The sequence below is a fragment of the Phasianus colchicus genome, chromosome 1, assembly GCF_987193195.1.
Source record: "Phasianus colchicus chromosome 1, bPhaCol1.hap1.1, whole genome shotgun sequence".
Classification (NCBI taxonomy): domain Eukaryota; kingdom Metazoa; phylum Chordata; class Aves; order Galliformes; family Phasianidae; genus Phasianus; species Phasianus colchicus.
In genome coordinates this window covers 90901254-90915150 of record NC_143436.1, presented here as the reverse complement: position 1 = coordinate 90915150, position 13897 = coordinate 90901254, and the positions used below count along the sequence as shown (strand labels likewise).

At 36.9% G+C, this 13897-nt stretch overlaps 1 protein-coding gene across 5 annotated transcripts in view; it reads right to left on the bottom strand.

Moving 5' to 3' along the window:
* ZNF654 (zinc finger protein 654) overlaps positions 1-13897 on the bottom strand; it is a 39080-nt gene that overhangs the window by 11307 nt on the left and 13876 nt on the right. For 4 of the 5 annotated variants that reach the window (XM_090152227.1, XM_031589992.2, XM_090152237.1 and 1 more), the window contains 4 exons: positions 9308-9389; positions 6668-6803; positions 2438-2640; positions 1545-1684 (listed from right to left, as the gene is read on the bottom strand). In XM_090152227.1, the coding sequence (XP_090008353.1) occupies positions 1545-1684; positions 2438-2554 (257 nt within the window). In that variant the 5' untranslated portion in view covers positions 2555-2640; positions 6668-6803; positions 9308-9389. Of the gene's footprint in view, positions 1-1544; positions 1685-2437; positions 2641-6667; positions 6804-6981; positions 7120-9307; positions 9390-13897 lie in introns of those variants that run through there. The other variant, XM_090152223.1, reaches the window with a different exon arrangement.

The following is a 13897-nucleotide window of genomic DNA, read 5'->3' as shown; positions in this document are numbered from 1 at the left end:
AAGATCACTATGTTTTATATTCTGAACAGAAGATTAAAATACTACAAGAAGCTAGAATTGATTTCTTTATAAACATCTTGAACAGTACTGAAGCCTATTCCGGTTAGGAATTTCAGTATTGATATCCACTTTACCCAAAGTAAGAACCAACATTTTGTTTTGAATTTCCAAAACTGATGTTGTAAAATCTGAAGATCAGCTAGACAGGAGCAAGGCCAGTATGTTTGTTCTGACAGCAGAAGGCATAAAAATCAAGTTTAATGTCAATATTTACAGTGCATTTCTTAAAAGACTGAATTCCTGAAACTGAAAGCATTAACCATGAAACTCATAATTACGTTCAAAAATTTCCTAATAAGAAAGAGTTCAGAAGATGTAGCGTTTGGGCAGCAATCAGCAATACTGGGTTACATTTTAGATTTCAACGCTGGGTTTAGACAAGCTACATGCTTATTATAATTTAAATTCATCTGTCCTACAGGGCTAGTCACTGCCAGCTTTTTCTGGACAGGACAAAAAATGCCACAGAATAACTAGGTATTGCCAGTACATTATGAATTTGTGTTAACAGATTTCTGAAGGATTTGATTCAATGTAATCAGCTACTTATCCAGTAGCTAAAGTAAAATTAATGAAGTGACATTTGTTTAATCACATCTGATCGTCATTACTTCTGCTAGAAAAAGAAAAGACACATTTTACTTCTCAGTTCCCCTACCTCTGAAGCATGGAAATTCTTTATAAATTCTAGACTCCGTATTAAAATTTGTATGAAAATCAATCACCTTCTTTGATTGAAATCTGCAGACTAAGCCTTTTTGTTCCAAGTACATAATCAGAAAAATTAAACACACTTTATCAAGTCACACAGGTATTACTTCAGGTAAAAAAATTGTTCAAACTAACTTTTGAACAATAACTTCCCCAGACATCTTTCAGTTCTGGGAATGATAAAATTTGTTTTGACCCTACTTTAGAAAACTCTTAGTAGCAACAAAAGGATTCAACTATCAAGCTATAGTAGTGAATACAAAGACATTCTTCCTTAAGCCTTTCTTAGGGAATTATATTACATTATGGTTTTGTTTTTGAGGTAAAAGTTTACATAATCCATAGCACATTTTCAGAATCATATATTCTCTTTTTAGACACAGTTGTGACATACTACAATTTGGTTATTTTAAGCATTAACTGACATCTAACTAGCTGGACGGGAAAATATCTGCATTGTCATTAAGCTGAATACTACTACATTTTGCCAATAATAAACACCATATTTATAGGTATTTGCAGCCAGGAGAATCTGAAGGCTCATCTTTCTGTTCTTCTGAAGCAGTTAAGTGTTACGTACTAGGTAGAATACCATTGTACAGAACTGCATGAAAAGGTAACAGGAATAAGAAGTACAAGAAATATCTACATGTCAAGTTAGAATGTTTTTATCTGGTATTTTAAACTTGAGCTATAAATCAAAGTCAGACGAATTTCATTTCGGCAATAAGCACTTATCTGCTGAGCTGCTTCACCAGAAATAAAGTATTTACCATATACAATACATGTCCCCATTTTGGAGCTGTGGGACTAGGAACGATTCACACAGTTGTAAGGCTAAGGTAGTCTTCCCTTCTTTTTCAGTGTTGCAGATGATCTCAATTCCACTCTTGCAATCAGTCCTCAACAAGTGCTATATTAATTAAAATAAAATCAATTTAGATAAGTTTGCTAACACAAAAAAACCTATCAGACCTTGCTATATTAAAGAAGCCATTAAAAGCTGCATTTTTTTTTTTTTTTTTTTTTGAATAGCTTTTCTTTAGGCCTGTGAATAGAGACCTTGGAGAGATTTAGAGCTGTTTCATATTTCTTAGAGTAATGCAAGTCAGAATTTATCAGAGAAATTAAAAACTACACAAAAGCTTTTTTTGCATGATGGTAGGTTGCTTTTTTTTTCCCTTAAAAAAAAGTTAAGATAAACACTGTTTTCCAGAAAATGCTCTCAGTGGTATGAGTACAACCACGTTTAACTAGAGGGTGTCGTTTTACATACTGGGGCAACATTAAAGAATCTTTAAGGCTAACAAAGCTGTGTAGTGCACAGAACACCAGGCCGAGTATGCTCAAGTGGTTTTGATAAAATAAGAGTCAACCGTAAAATAACAGTCAATACACTGAAGTTACATAATGTTAGTTACTTAAGATAAATAGGGAATATATATAAGTAAACTTGACTAAAAAATGCATTTAGGTCAACAAGATTTCTAGGCACTTACATTTATCTTCTCGAAGCTTAAACCAGCTCTAAGATAAGCAACACCAGTGCAATTGCTGATTTTACGACATTTCTTTCTACAAAAATAAAGAGTTCCATATGCTCCTTTTGACACTTTGTGCATAACAACTATCACTTCATTTAAAAAAAAATACTAACAAACAATACCTCCTGGAATAGCTGATCTTCTAATGGTGACATATAAAGACAGGTGAAAAGAGCTTGATGGAAATACAGATCTTTACTGATATCTGGATGATTTATGCAAGATTTGATAAGAGCCATTGCCTCGGGGATGCGTTCACAGGCAATAAGGTATCTGGCACGTAGTTCAAAGAACAGTGGATTTTCAGAGCTTAAATATTTGTTAACTGTACAGAAAAGAAAGATTTAAAAGTAATTAGAACACAAAGTGCAAACACCAAATATATTTATTACTCTTTTTAACAGTGCAATGTCATTAAATAATATAAAGAAAAAACTCTGTTAAAGAAGCTATCAAATATTGAAGTAAATGCCATCATCAAGAATCTATCCTTTTACCAAGAAGCAGAAATCATTTTTATTACAACAATTGTTTTTGTTTTGACTATAACTCAAATTGCTAACACTGATTAGTAGAACACATACAATCCAGCAGCAGATACAAACATTTTCAAGAAAAAAAATTCTTTCCTTTCTCAGCATTGAATTGGCTTATTTTCTGAAATATCGGATCTACATCACTTTCAACACCAACTATAAATATTTCAAACACTTGGGATACTCATTACCCATTAAAATGTAGGAGCTTAGAGTATGGAAAAAATTATCTGCAATTCACATGCTTTAGACCTTTGGTTTTACTTAGAGAAGTAGAATATAAACCCTTCCTTCCTCTAAATACGCTGCTTTTTAAAAAAATTAAATTTGAAATAATATATATTATGTTTTAATTAACACCTAAATGCTGATACTTTTAAATAGCCTGATCTCTAGAAATTGCTTTTTCATACTTAGAGGCTTACATTGAAGCTAGAATATCAGTGTCAACTGAAACAAACATTTAATTAACTGGAAAATAAAGAAATTAATAAGACAACAGCTTTTAGTTTCCTATTTTGAAAGATCATACAGATTCTAGCATTAAAAGTTAAAATGCCACTCAAACATACAAAAGTTATAATATTGTTTTTATTCCGAGAATTGTTTGCATCTTCCCAAGCAAAGGCACTCTGAGATGTGTGCTATTCTTATATCTTGGAAATTATGGCCTATCTTGCATTCTCAGCAGCCCACTTATCAAAGAGTCAAAAAAGTCAATTTTTAGTGCGTAGCCTGTACTACTACAGTATTTCATAACTAAAAGAAACCCCACCTATTAGTTTCAAGTAATTTAAGGCTAAAAGTATGCATGGGAAGTTTATACCTTAAAAAGAACCTGCATGAAGAAAGTTATAAGCAAACTAAAAGGACAAAGGGACAAGAGATTTAAATATATAAATATATATATATTTTTTATCTATATATACATATAGATATTTCCCTCAAAAAATATTACCTGTGCAACACGCTTTCATTTACACTGAATTATTTTTTAATGGATCCTTGGTTTGAAAAACACATTTTATGCTCAGAAACAGGATTTCTCTGCCATTTGTATTTTATGAAAGCTGATGCCACTAAGCGCAAGTGAACATTTAAGGTATGCAATCCAATACAATGCAAGGTTTTAGATCAGATTTCTTACTAGATAAACTCTAAGCTCTACCATAATAGACATTATTCCCACTACCCATTAGCACTTTTGGGTACAAACATTATAAAGATGAAGCTGGAAAGAAAAGCCACTGTCTAATACTGGTTATATAACGGCAGGGAACAGCGATCACATAGAATAATCCTTAAGGCCATGTAAAGGCATCTCTTTTTTGGACTTCATATACTTCAGATAACAAATCCAATTCCCAGTTTTATATACAAACATTATCCACATACTATTGAATATTCACATCAAAATAGCTTAATCCAGAAACATTTAACTCATGTTATCTGGTAATTTTAAGAAAACGTTGTATGTATAACTGACTATAACATCCTTTTCCTTCAAATAAGTAAAGACTGCAGTCTACAATACTGTTTGTTATATCACTCTCACTTTCTATGAGATAAACCCTTAGCTCAGTATGCTCCTCCACTTTGTAAGTGAGAATTCCACTTCTGACATGAATTCCCAGTGAATAAGGTCTCCTGTACACTCTAACACTGCTTTTAAACAAACTGAGCTCCCACTAAACAACTGACAGCGCTCTGCTCCCTCCCTGCTGTGGAATGCCCTCTTTTTCCAAGAAGACATTTACAATGCCTCTAACTCTCCAAAGCAAAAGACAACTGTTAACTATATTAGCATTTAGGCAAGCCTGCAGTACATTAAAAACAGCTTGAAGACAACATCTATTCTTGTCCAGGCAGCATGTGCAGCACTTTGCTTTAGAGCAACAGATGCCAGCCGTCAGCTTAGAAAATAATTAACTGCTTTCATCTGAACGTTCCTCTGTCTACAGTATTCTCTTTCAGAACTTCACATTAGGTTCTCTTATTCTCTCTCTCATCCATCAGAAGTTTATTGCTCCCGAGATTCAAAAAAATTACAACTGAAATCAAACCCTGCTAATTTTATTTAAAGCAAAAGATTGCTTTCCTTTGCAGCCATTTCAGTATATAGTACAACACCTTCAACACCTCCAAGTACACTACAACGCATGTAAGGACAGGCACAGAAAGGTTTGTTACAGCCTAACCTTGTTTGTGCACCTAACAAGTCCAGGACAAGATTATGTAGTTTACACAGTATGTGTTTATTCATCCACGTGACTTTCACAAGTGATGGTTGATGATTCAGCCTTTTCATCAACTGGCAGCTTTCTTCATTTAAAACAGTGATCCACTAGGGAATTATATGGCCAAATATCAAAACATACATCAAATACTGCCAGCCTATAAAGCAGCACAGAGTACTTGCTTTGTGTAACAACTCATGAGAATCAGATTTTAGAGAAAGTGAGACCAAAAAAAAAGCTTTTAAAAGATAATACCTAAAATAAAGTGTTTGTGATAACAGATGAGAAGGGGATATCAGAAGATACAAGGAGAAAGAATACCTCAGCAGAGGGGAAGGAGATGTAGCCTGCAACAAAAGGAAATAAAATCTAATGATGATAGGCTGTCTCATTCTTATTCTGCCAGGCAAAGCTAAGGAAAAATCCTTGAACTGTTACTCATCATATATAGGTGCTATGCTGATCAAGGAAACCAGTAAGAAAAAGGATTAAAATAATTCTTTGCTAGACAGATGAATATTGAACAAAATATTTCAAATTGCTATCAAGTCTTACATGCTTTCATTCTTCCCTGAGATGTTCTATGTATGTATGTTAATCTCTTAGGATTACAACCTTTTCTTCCACTTGACACCTAGCTTCAGATTTTAACCACCAAAGCTTCTAATCAGTCATGAGACACAGAATAAAATAAATGCTTACTTTACAAGAGACAGAACAACAATCAAAGACTGCCCAGTTTATCAGATTAATTTGCCATCAAACCACTTTCTGTGGTTAAGACAACAGCTCATTGAGCTGCCCTGACTTTACAGTTCTCTTCTTAACTCTATGGAACATACATGTTTTTTATAAACAAGGCAATTAATTTGAATCATTCATTGCACCACAGTAACAAGAGAAGAACTGTATCTTCTATCACTATTAAATGAAAACAACTTTCAAGAGGTCCTCTTGTTAGCAAAAACATTACCTAAGTGGCTAGTAAAGACTTTCACTGTAGACAGGATCTATGCCGTTTTTACCTTTATGGCTACAAAAAAATCTAACAATTTTTTCTTCTAAACCCAACACTATTGCATATGCTACCATAAACAGAAAACAGCTACAAGATGTAGTCATAAGTTCCACTGCTAATACAGCCAAGAAAACCTCTAAACCCAAGTATTTACAACTAAAAAGAAAAATTAAATGAGTTAGGGAACCATGAAACAAAATTACACATCAGGATCTCCCCGATCATGACACTTCAGAAGCCTAACTGAAGTCAAGTTTGTCTCTATGTGCTTTCAAGGTTAGAACACACCTGGGCTTTGTAAATACATTTTATAAGTGACTGCTCACTAGTCTCCTGTATCTGATGAATTTGATCTCTACACTATTAAACTAGACTGAAACTATTACCACAGAAATTTAGTTTCCTTTCAAAAAAAAAAAAAAAACAAAGAGACACTGATAGATTTCACTACAGAAAAAAAACTGTGCACGATGCCAGCAGGCAGCATCTAACCCTAATACCAAAAAGGCATAACTTAACAATTTTTTCTTAGTGCTTGAAAATATGTGGAAAATTGAGTACCTAACTCCTGTGATACAGGCTTTGCTTTAAGAATTGCTTGTAATACCGGGTCCTCCCAAGGTCCACCATCTCGAATTATTCGAGTCACTAATTCCAGGTTTATATTTCTGTATTTATTTAGAAGGTTCTGACATTCCTACAAGTAAAAAGAAAACACAGTTGTAAAAATGAAAAGCATTGTCTAAAAGTACAATTGGGCCACCCAAAAAGATACAAAGCTAGAAAAACCAATCATGTTCCAATACTTCCTCGGACAAAGTCTACAAGGTCTTATACTGATGAGGTCTACACAAAGACCTAAAACAACAACTTACATTCTGTAAGACTGTGGAAGCCAGAATATTTTCTGATGTCACTAAGCAAGAGTCTCCCATTCGTATAAAAATGAAAACTGCTTTTGTTGAATTAGAGATATCAGCATGCTGTGGGAAAAGTCTTCACCTGATGCTAGTCTGCACAGATTTAGACACACTGACACTGCACCTGTGACACAGGGATGGAGCATAAATTCTAAGGCTTTAAGAGAAAAATTGAATTAAGATATGTGAAACCATCAGCCCTCAAGCACCCATTTTTATCCAGATTTCTGTGTAAGAAAAATCATGCTTGCCAAAAATAACATGGTCTGGTTTAACAATCCTTGATTTACACATATAACAAGATTTCCTCCTATTGTTACTTACTGGTAAAAGTGTCAACATGATTAGAATTCTACTGTTCATTAACAATAACACGAAAAAAGTATATAATTTTGAAATCAAAGCAAAAAGGTGTCTTTTTTTTTGTCAAGAGCTAAGATGACTATAATTATGCAACTGAAGAATAGCTTCTATAAACTATACAATTATCTTCTCCACATTCTTTTTCTCCTCACTGCTTTCTTTTATATTCAGATGAATATGTATAACTGCATAAGAATAGTTAAGTAACTGAAACAGTGGCTTTCATGACTCATTTGATTATACAAAGGCTGCTCCAAAAGTAATGTCTTAATCTTTATTATGTTGGCCCACAACGTCAGCAGTGGATGTTGGTGGTATGGCAATGGAGGTTGAACCCTCCCAACAATATTTCTTTGCACTTTGTTGCTGTGCGACAGATGGCAGCAGAGGACCAGTCCAATAAACTGTAAAATGGATGAAGCAAAAGTGTGTCACTGAATTCCTCCAGGCAGGAAAAAAAATGGCACCCACTAACATTCATTGACACCTGTTGAACATTCATGGAGACGAAATGGTGGATGTCATCACAGTGAGGTGACGAATGGTGCATTTCAGAAGTAGTAATAGCAACACGAAAGACAAGTCACATTCCAGATGACCACACAGATTTTATTTTTTTTTTTTAAACAGAAGCACAGCATGCAGGCTCCTGTTCATCCGTGATAAAAATGCATAGCTATCTTATTTAAAGATAGCATTTTGTAGCTGTGAATTTGCCCTGTCAACTAGTGCTATTGTGCTCTTTGCAGCTGTTGTAGTTTCCAGGGAAATAAATAGGAGACATTACTTTCAGAGCAACCTATATGTAACAGATTCAAAAATTCTTCAAGTAAATATCCATTTTAATACATTCATTGCTTAAAATTCAAATTAAATCATAAATTATAATACAGAAGCCCAACAAAAATTTCTATATATCACACTGCTAAATTCTTTCTTGTTCATAGACTGTTTTTGAAAAGCACTTATGACTGCATTACCAAAATGCATCATTACTCTCATGCAAGAAGCCCTGTCCAATCCTGGGGCTGCTAAGCCACTCCTTGACCCCATTCTTCCACTAATTCTAATCAAGGATAATTTATAATTGCTGCTGTTTTGATAACTTAGCTACATAATGCTGGCATTAATTTGTAGCAGCAATGAAAAAGAGACATTAGCATAAAAATTACAAGAAGATAGTTATTTCTCAAACTACAATTTCCTGATCTGTATTAACAAAAGAAACAACTCTCTCAATCCATATCATTAAATTTATTTTCCCATGATTAGCACAAGTGCTTTCTTCCCCATGCACTGAAGTCAACTCTTGTAGTCTGCACAGGGCCCAGAGAAAAACACTTTATCGGGCAGGAAAAAAGGGGGAGTTGGGAGGAATAAATTTTAAATCCAGGAACATTTCTCTTAAACAGCTTAAGTAGCCATAAAAAAAAATTGCCCCAGCCTCATAGAGAATATAGCCATTTTATTCAGTGCCACACACTAATCTGAGAAGTTCACCGAAATACAGCTTCAATTTCAAATTTGCTGTTTAAAACTGCTGAGGGAACCTCGAGGTTTCAAGTCACAGACTGGCATGAAACACTGGATGACATTAAGGTGTACTTCGACACAAACAAGTTCCCTTCTATGTAAGAAAAGCATAGAACATGTCTGCAAACAAAAGACAGGCATTAAAAAGAAAGACATTCTACCTAGTCCAGAAATGTTCAAATAGCAATTCGATAACAAATTAAGTGATTTTTCCTTCAAATATCTTTTTAATTAATTTGTTTTCACAAGTATTTTTTTTTTTTTAACTATCATGGCATTTTTCCTTCAGGTCATATATTCCCAAAAAATATCACCCAACCAAAAAAAACTGTCTTAACAGCTACTAAAATAGTTTTAAAAGTTTATATAAAGTAGGCAACACTACCTGGATTGAACCTAAAATATCTTTCAAAGGATCTTCATAGAACTCATCCTTTCCAAAGAACAGCAGCAATTCAAAAAAACTCCTAAAAAACAGAAGTAGTGACAAGTCAAGCAAACTAAAAACGTTCATTCAAGAAACTAGTGTAAGTTTACTATTTTCCATAGCACTAAAACAAAACAGCATTTTCGTAAGTTTAGGGTCCTTGCCAGCACTAAAGAATCATTGTAAAAATGTTTGGGTAATACCTACACTTTTTAAACACTACTTATATTTCAATAACTCCACAATGGTCTGATACCCTGCACTGGATTTCAGCAGTTAAGATTCCGGATCCCAAACACATTCCGCATCAAGCATCAGGTCACCAATATAATACATTAACAGCTAAAGACAAGCTATTTTACAAACATGAATCAGCAGTAGAACAGAAAAATACTTAAAAAGTTGAAATCTTTCCTCACTACTGCATTCAGTTTTTGACTGCAATATCTCTTCAAACAAAAAGGAAGATATTCACAAACTGTTGGACAAGGAACTATTTTGCATAACTATTAAATTCACTGCAATTATTCCTAAATTTTAGTGACTCTTCAATACATTTGAAAGTATATCCTCAACACTTTTCATTTTTAATATGACAGATCCAAAAGAAGTTAAAGAACAGATTTAAAGCAAAGTTTCCACTCATATTCAGAAATGCTGTGGATCAAAGAATCTTAATATTAACACAAAAAAAGCATTCTAAAAATTTCAAAAGACTCCAATGGGAATTTTTATGAAAATAATAGAAAAGTGTCACAAAATTAGGCAGCCTTTAGATTGTACTGCAGCAAAGTTTATCACTGGCAAGGAAAAAACATATCAAAAACAAACCTAGAAAATGTGAAAAACAAATTCATTAAGTTCAGAGATGGGACATATCTCCAAGTCTTTGAATCTCAGTTGAGATATGGAATGGGAAAAAAAAAAATCAATACCCAAATAAGTACTTTAATTAGAAACACAGTATCTCATTTCACATTGATAACATTTTTGCTGCATACTGACTCTTAGGAAAGGTCAAACTTGAGTCATGTCATGATCAGGACAGTAGGCCAACTGGAACTTAAATAATATTTGGTTATGACAAAACTACCAATAGCAAATGATATATGCACCAGGTTTAATTTGTTTTAATTGTTTTAAGTGATTTAAAGAGAATAAGAGTCGACAAAAAAACACCATGGGAAACTAATACTGAAGAAGTGCAGTGTACAGTTTTATTCTGTATCGACACATCTGCATCACAGTCATAGAATCATATAATGGCTTGAATTGAAAGGGATCTCAAAGATAATTTAGTTCCAACCCCCTGCCATTGGCAGGGCTGCCCGCCACCAGCTAAGTCTGCCCAGGGCCACATCCAACCTGGACCTGAATGCCTTCATGCATGGGGCACCACAGCTCCTCTGGGCAGCTGTGCCAGCACCTCACCAACCTCACAGAAGAGAATTTAGATCAGATATTAGGATGAAATCTACCCTTTTTTACTTCCAAACTACTACCCCTTTTCCTAACATGACACTGATGAATAGGCTGTCTTCCCTATAGTCCTGGAAGGCCACCATGATGTCTGCTTGGAGATTTGTATTCTCCTCCTCTTTACAGGAGAGGTGCTCCAGGCCTCAAATCATCTTCATGGCCTCCTCTGAACCTAAATGAACAGGTCTAAATTCTTCCTGAGCAGCTGCAATCAAGCATGTCTGGGAAGGATCAATGCAAGTCATGTGGATTGCAGACTAACTGCCTACCTAATACAAGTAGCTGTTGGCAAGGTCTTCTTTTCTCTGCTGCCTCTGGTACTTCAACAGCATGGTGAGGATTGTAGGGTGATGAGACAGTTAACAAGCAATGCCCAGTGAGTGACTGGCTTTTGGGAGAAGATGCTATCCCTCCAGCTTGGGATCTGGTGACTGCTGTTGGTGCAGCAAAGGCAACCAGTAGGGCCACACAAGCTTCCCTAAGCTACGGGCACAATGTTCAGAGACTGCCACGTCCAATTTTATCCTCAGCATGACTCCCTGTTGGATAAAAGCAATCCAACTGCTGATTGGGAGTACAGGTGATGCTTTTCTCCATCCCTTCAGTGGCAGAGAGGATTACTGAGAGGACTAAGAAAACCCACCTGATAAATACATCGCTGAGAGGCTGGTGCCACAGTAGGAATTGTGGTTTTTCCAGCCATTGGTTTACTTGGCACCTGGTCCAATGACTGCTAGTGGTATTCATCTAGGTCACAGGGGGAAAAGAACCCTAACCCAGAAGCTGTCGGGACTCACTGACAAGGGCTTTAAACCAGGTTTGAAGGGGAAAGGAACTGACAGCAAGCCTGTCCACAACAAGGTGCAGGTTACCATAGCTAAGTTAGAGGGACAAGGTGTTAGCAGGAGCCCTCAACCCACTGCATTTTACAATGAATGTACTATGCAGCAAGCTGGTGGGGCTCATCACCAGGGCTTTAAACTAGATGTGGTGGGGAAAGATGTACTGCTGAGGAACAGAGAAGAGTCAAGGAAGAACACTGTTGGTTTAAGCAGTGAGGGAAAACCTCCGATTTTTCCCAGAGGTTTTTGGCAGGGCTCTTCTAAGAGGATAATGAGGCCAAAAGCCCAGCTGAAGTGCCTCTGCGCCAATGCAAGAGGAAAGAGAAACCATGTTGCAATTGGAAAACTATGATCTTATTGCTATTATCACAAAAATACAGTGAGATGACTCACTACTGGAATACTGTGATTGAGGGCTATGAGATTTTTAGAAGGGAAAGGTGAGGTAGAAGAGGTGGGGAGTTGTCTTCTATGTAAAGAAGCGGATAGACTATGAAGAGCTGCCCCTGAGAAAAAGGCATGAACAGGTTGAGAACTTGGGGGTTAAACTTAGGGACTGGACCAATAAAGGGCATCTGGTGCTTGGGTCTACTACAGCAGCCTGATTGAGGGGAGCCTGTTGATGATGGCCTTTTTGCTTCAGCTGCAAGAGGTGTCACACTTACAGGCTCCCATCCTGGTGAGGGATTTCAACTACTCAGACATTTGCTGGGAAAACAATGCCGTAAGTTGCAAGCATCCAGGAGACTCCTAGAGCTCATTAACAACTTTCTGGTTCAAGTATTAGATAAATCCACAAAAGGTAAAGCGCTGCTGGACCCGGTGCTCACCACTGCAGAAGAGCTCATAAAAGATGTTATGACTAGAGGCTGCCTGGGCTGCAGCAACCATGTCCTGGTTGAGTTCGTGATCTCGAAGAACACGGGCCTGGCAAAGAGCGGAGTCAGGATCCTAAACTTCAGGAGAGCACACTTCAGGTTCTTTAAGGAACTGTTGGATGAGATACCCTGGGAAACTATCCTAAGGGACATAGGAACAGAACAGAGCTGGCAGCACTTTAAGGATGCCTTTTTGATTGCACAAGAGCTCTCCATCCACCAGAATAAGAAATCAGGCAGACAAGGAAGGAAACCAGCATGGTTGAGCAAGGACCTGTTAGTCACACTGAGAGGAAAAAAGGAGTGTAAGTGGAAGCAGGGATGGAATCGGGAAAGCCAAGGTGCAGATGGAACTGAATTTGGCAAGGGATGTGAAAAACAAAGAGGGATTCTTCAGATACGTTGTGCAGAAGGGACAGGCAAAGGAGAGCATACACCCCTCTTAAAAAGGGAGAGCTGGCCTCTTCAGACATGGAGAAGAATAAAATACATAACAAGCTCCTTCACAGCCAGACAGGCTTCTCATGCCTCACATGCCCCTGAACTTCTAAGCAGGGACTGGGGAAGAAAATCCATCCTGGACTCACTCCATTCTTAGACCAAGATCACCTCATGAGGCTGAACGTGTAGAAGCCTGTAAGGCCAGATGTCACTCATCCCAGAGTTCTGAAGGAACTGGCTGATGCAGTTGTCAAGCAGCTCTATCATATTTGAAAAAACACGACTGCCAGGCAAAGTCCCTGGTGACTGGGAAAAGAGAAGCATCACTCCCATCATGAAAGGGAGAAGGAAAACTACATGCCAGCAAGTCTTACATCTGTGGGAAGATCATAGAGCAGATCCTCCTGGAAAAGATGTTAAGGCATATTTGAGATGTGGAGGTAATACGAGATAGCCAACACAGCTTCACCAAGGGCAAACTGTGCCTGACCAATCTGGTGACCTTCTATGATGGAGCAACAGCATTGGTGGACAAAGGAAGGGCAACTGATGTCATCTACCTGGACTTGTGCAAGCCTTTGACATGATCCCACACCACATCCTTATCTCTAAATTGGAGATATAGATTAGAAGGCTGGACTTCTAGGCAGATAAACAATTGGTTGGATAGTCCTAGCCAGAGGGCTGCAGTCAACAGTTCTATATCCAGGTGGTAGCTGATGACAAGTAGAATCCCCCAGGGGTTTGTCTTGGGAAAAATACTCTAACAAATTAATTCCACTGTCTTTCTCACTGATAAAACATGACCTCAGCAAGTTTGCTGATGACACCAAGCTGAGTCATGCAGTTGACACAACAGAAGGGAGAGATGCCATTCATAGGGATTTGGACATGCTCAAAAAGTGGGC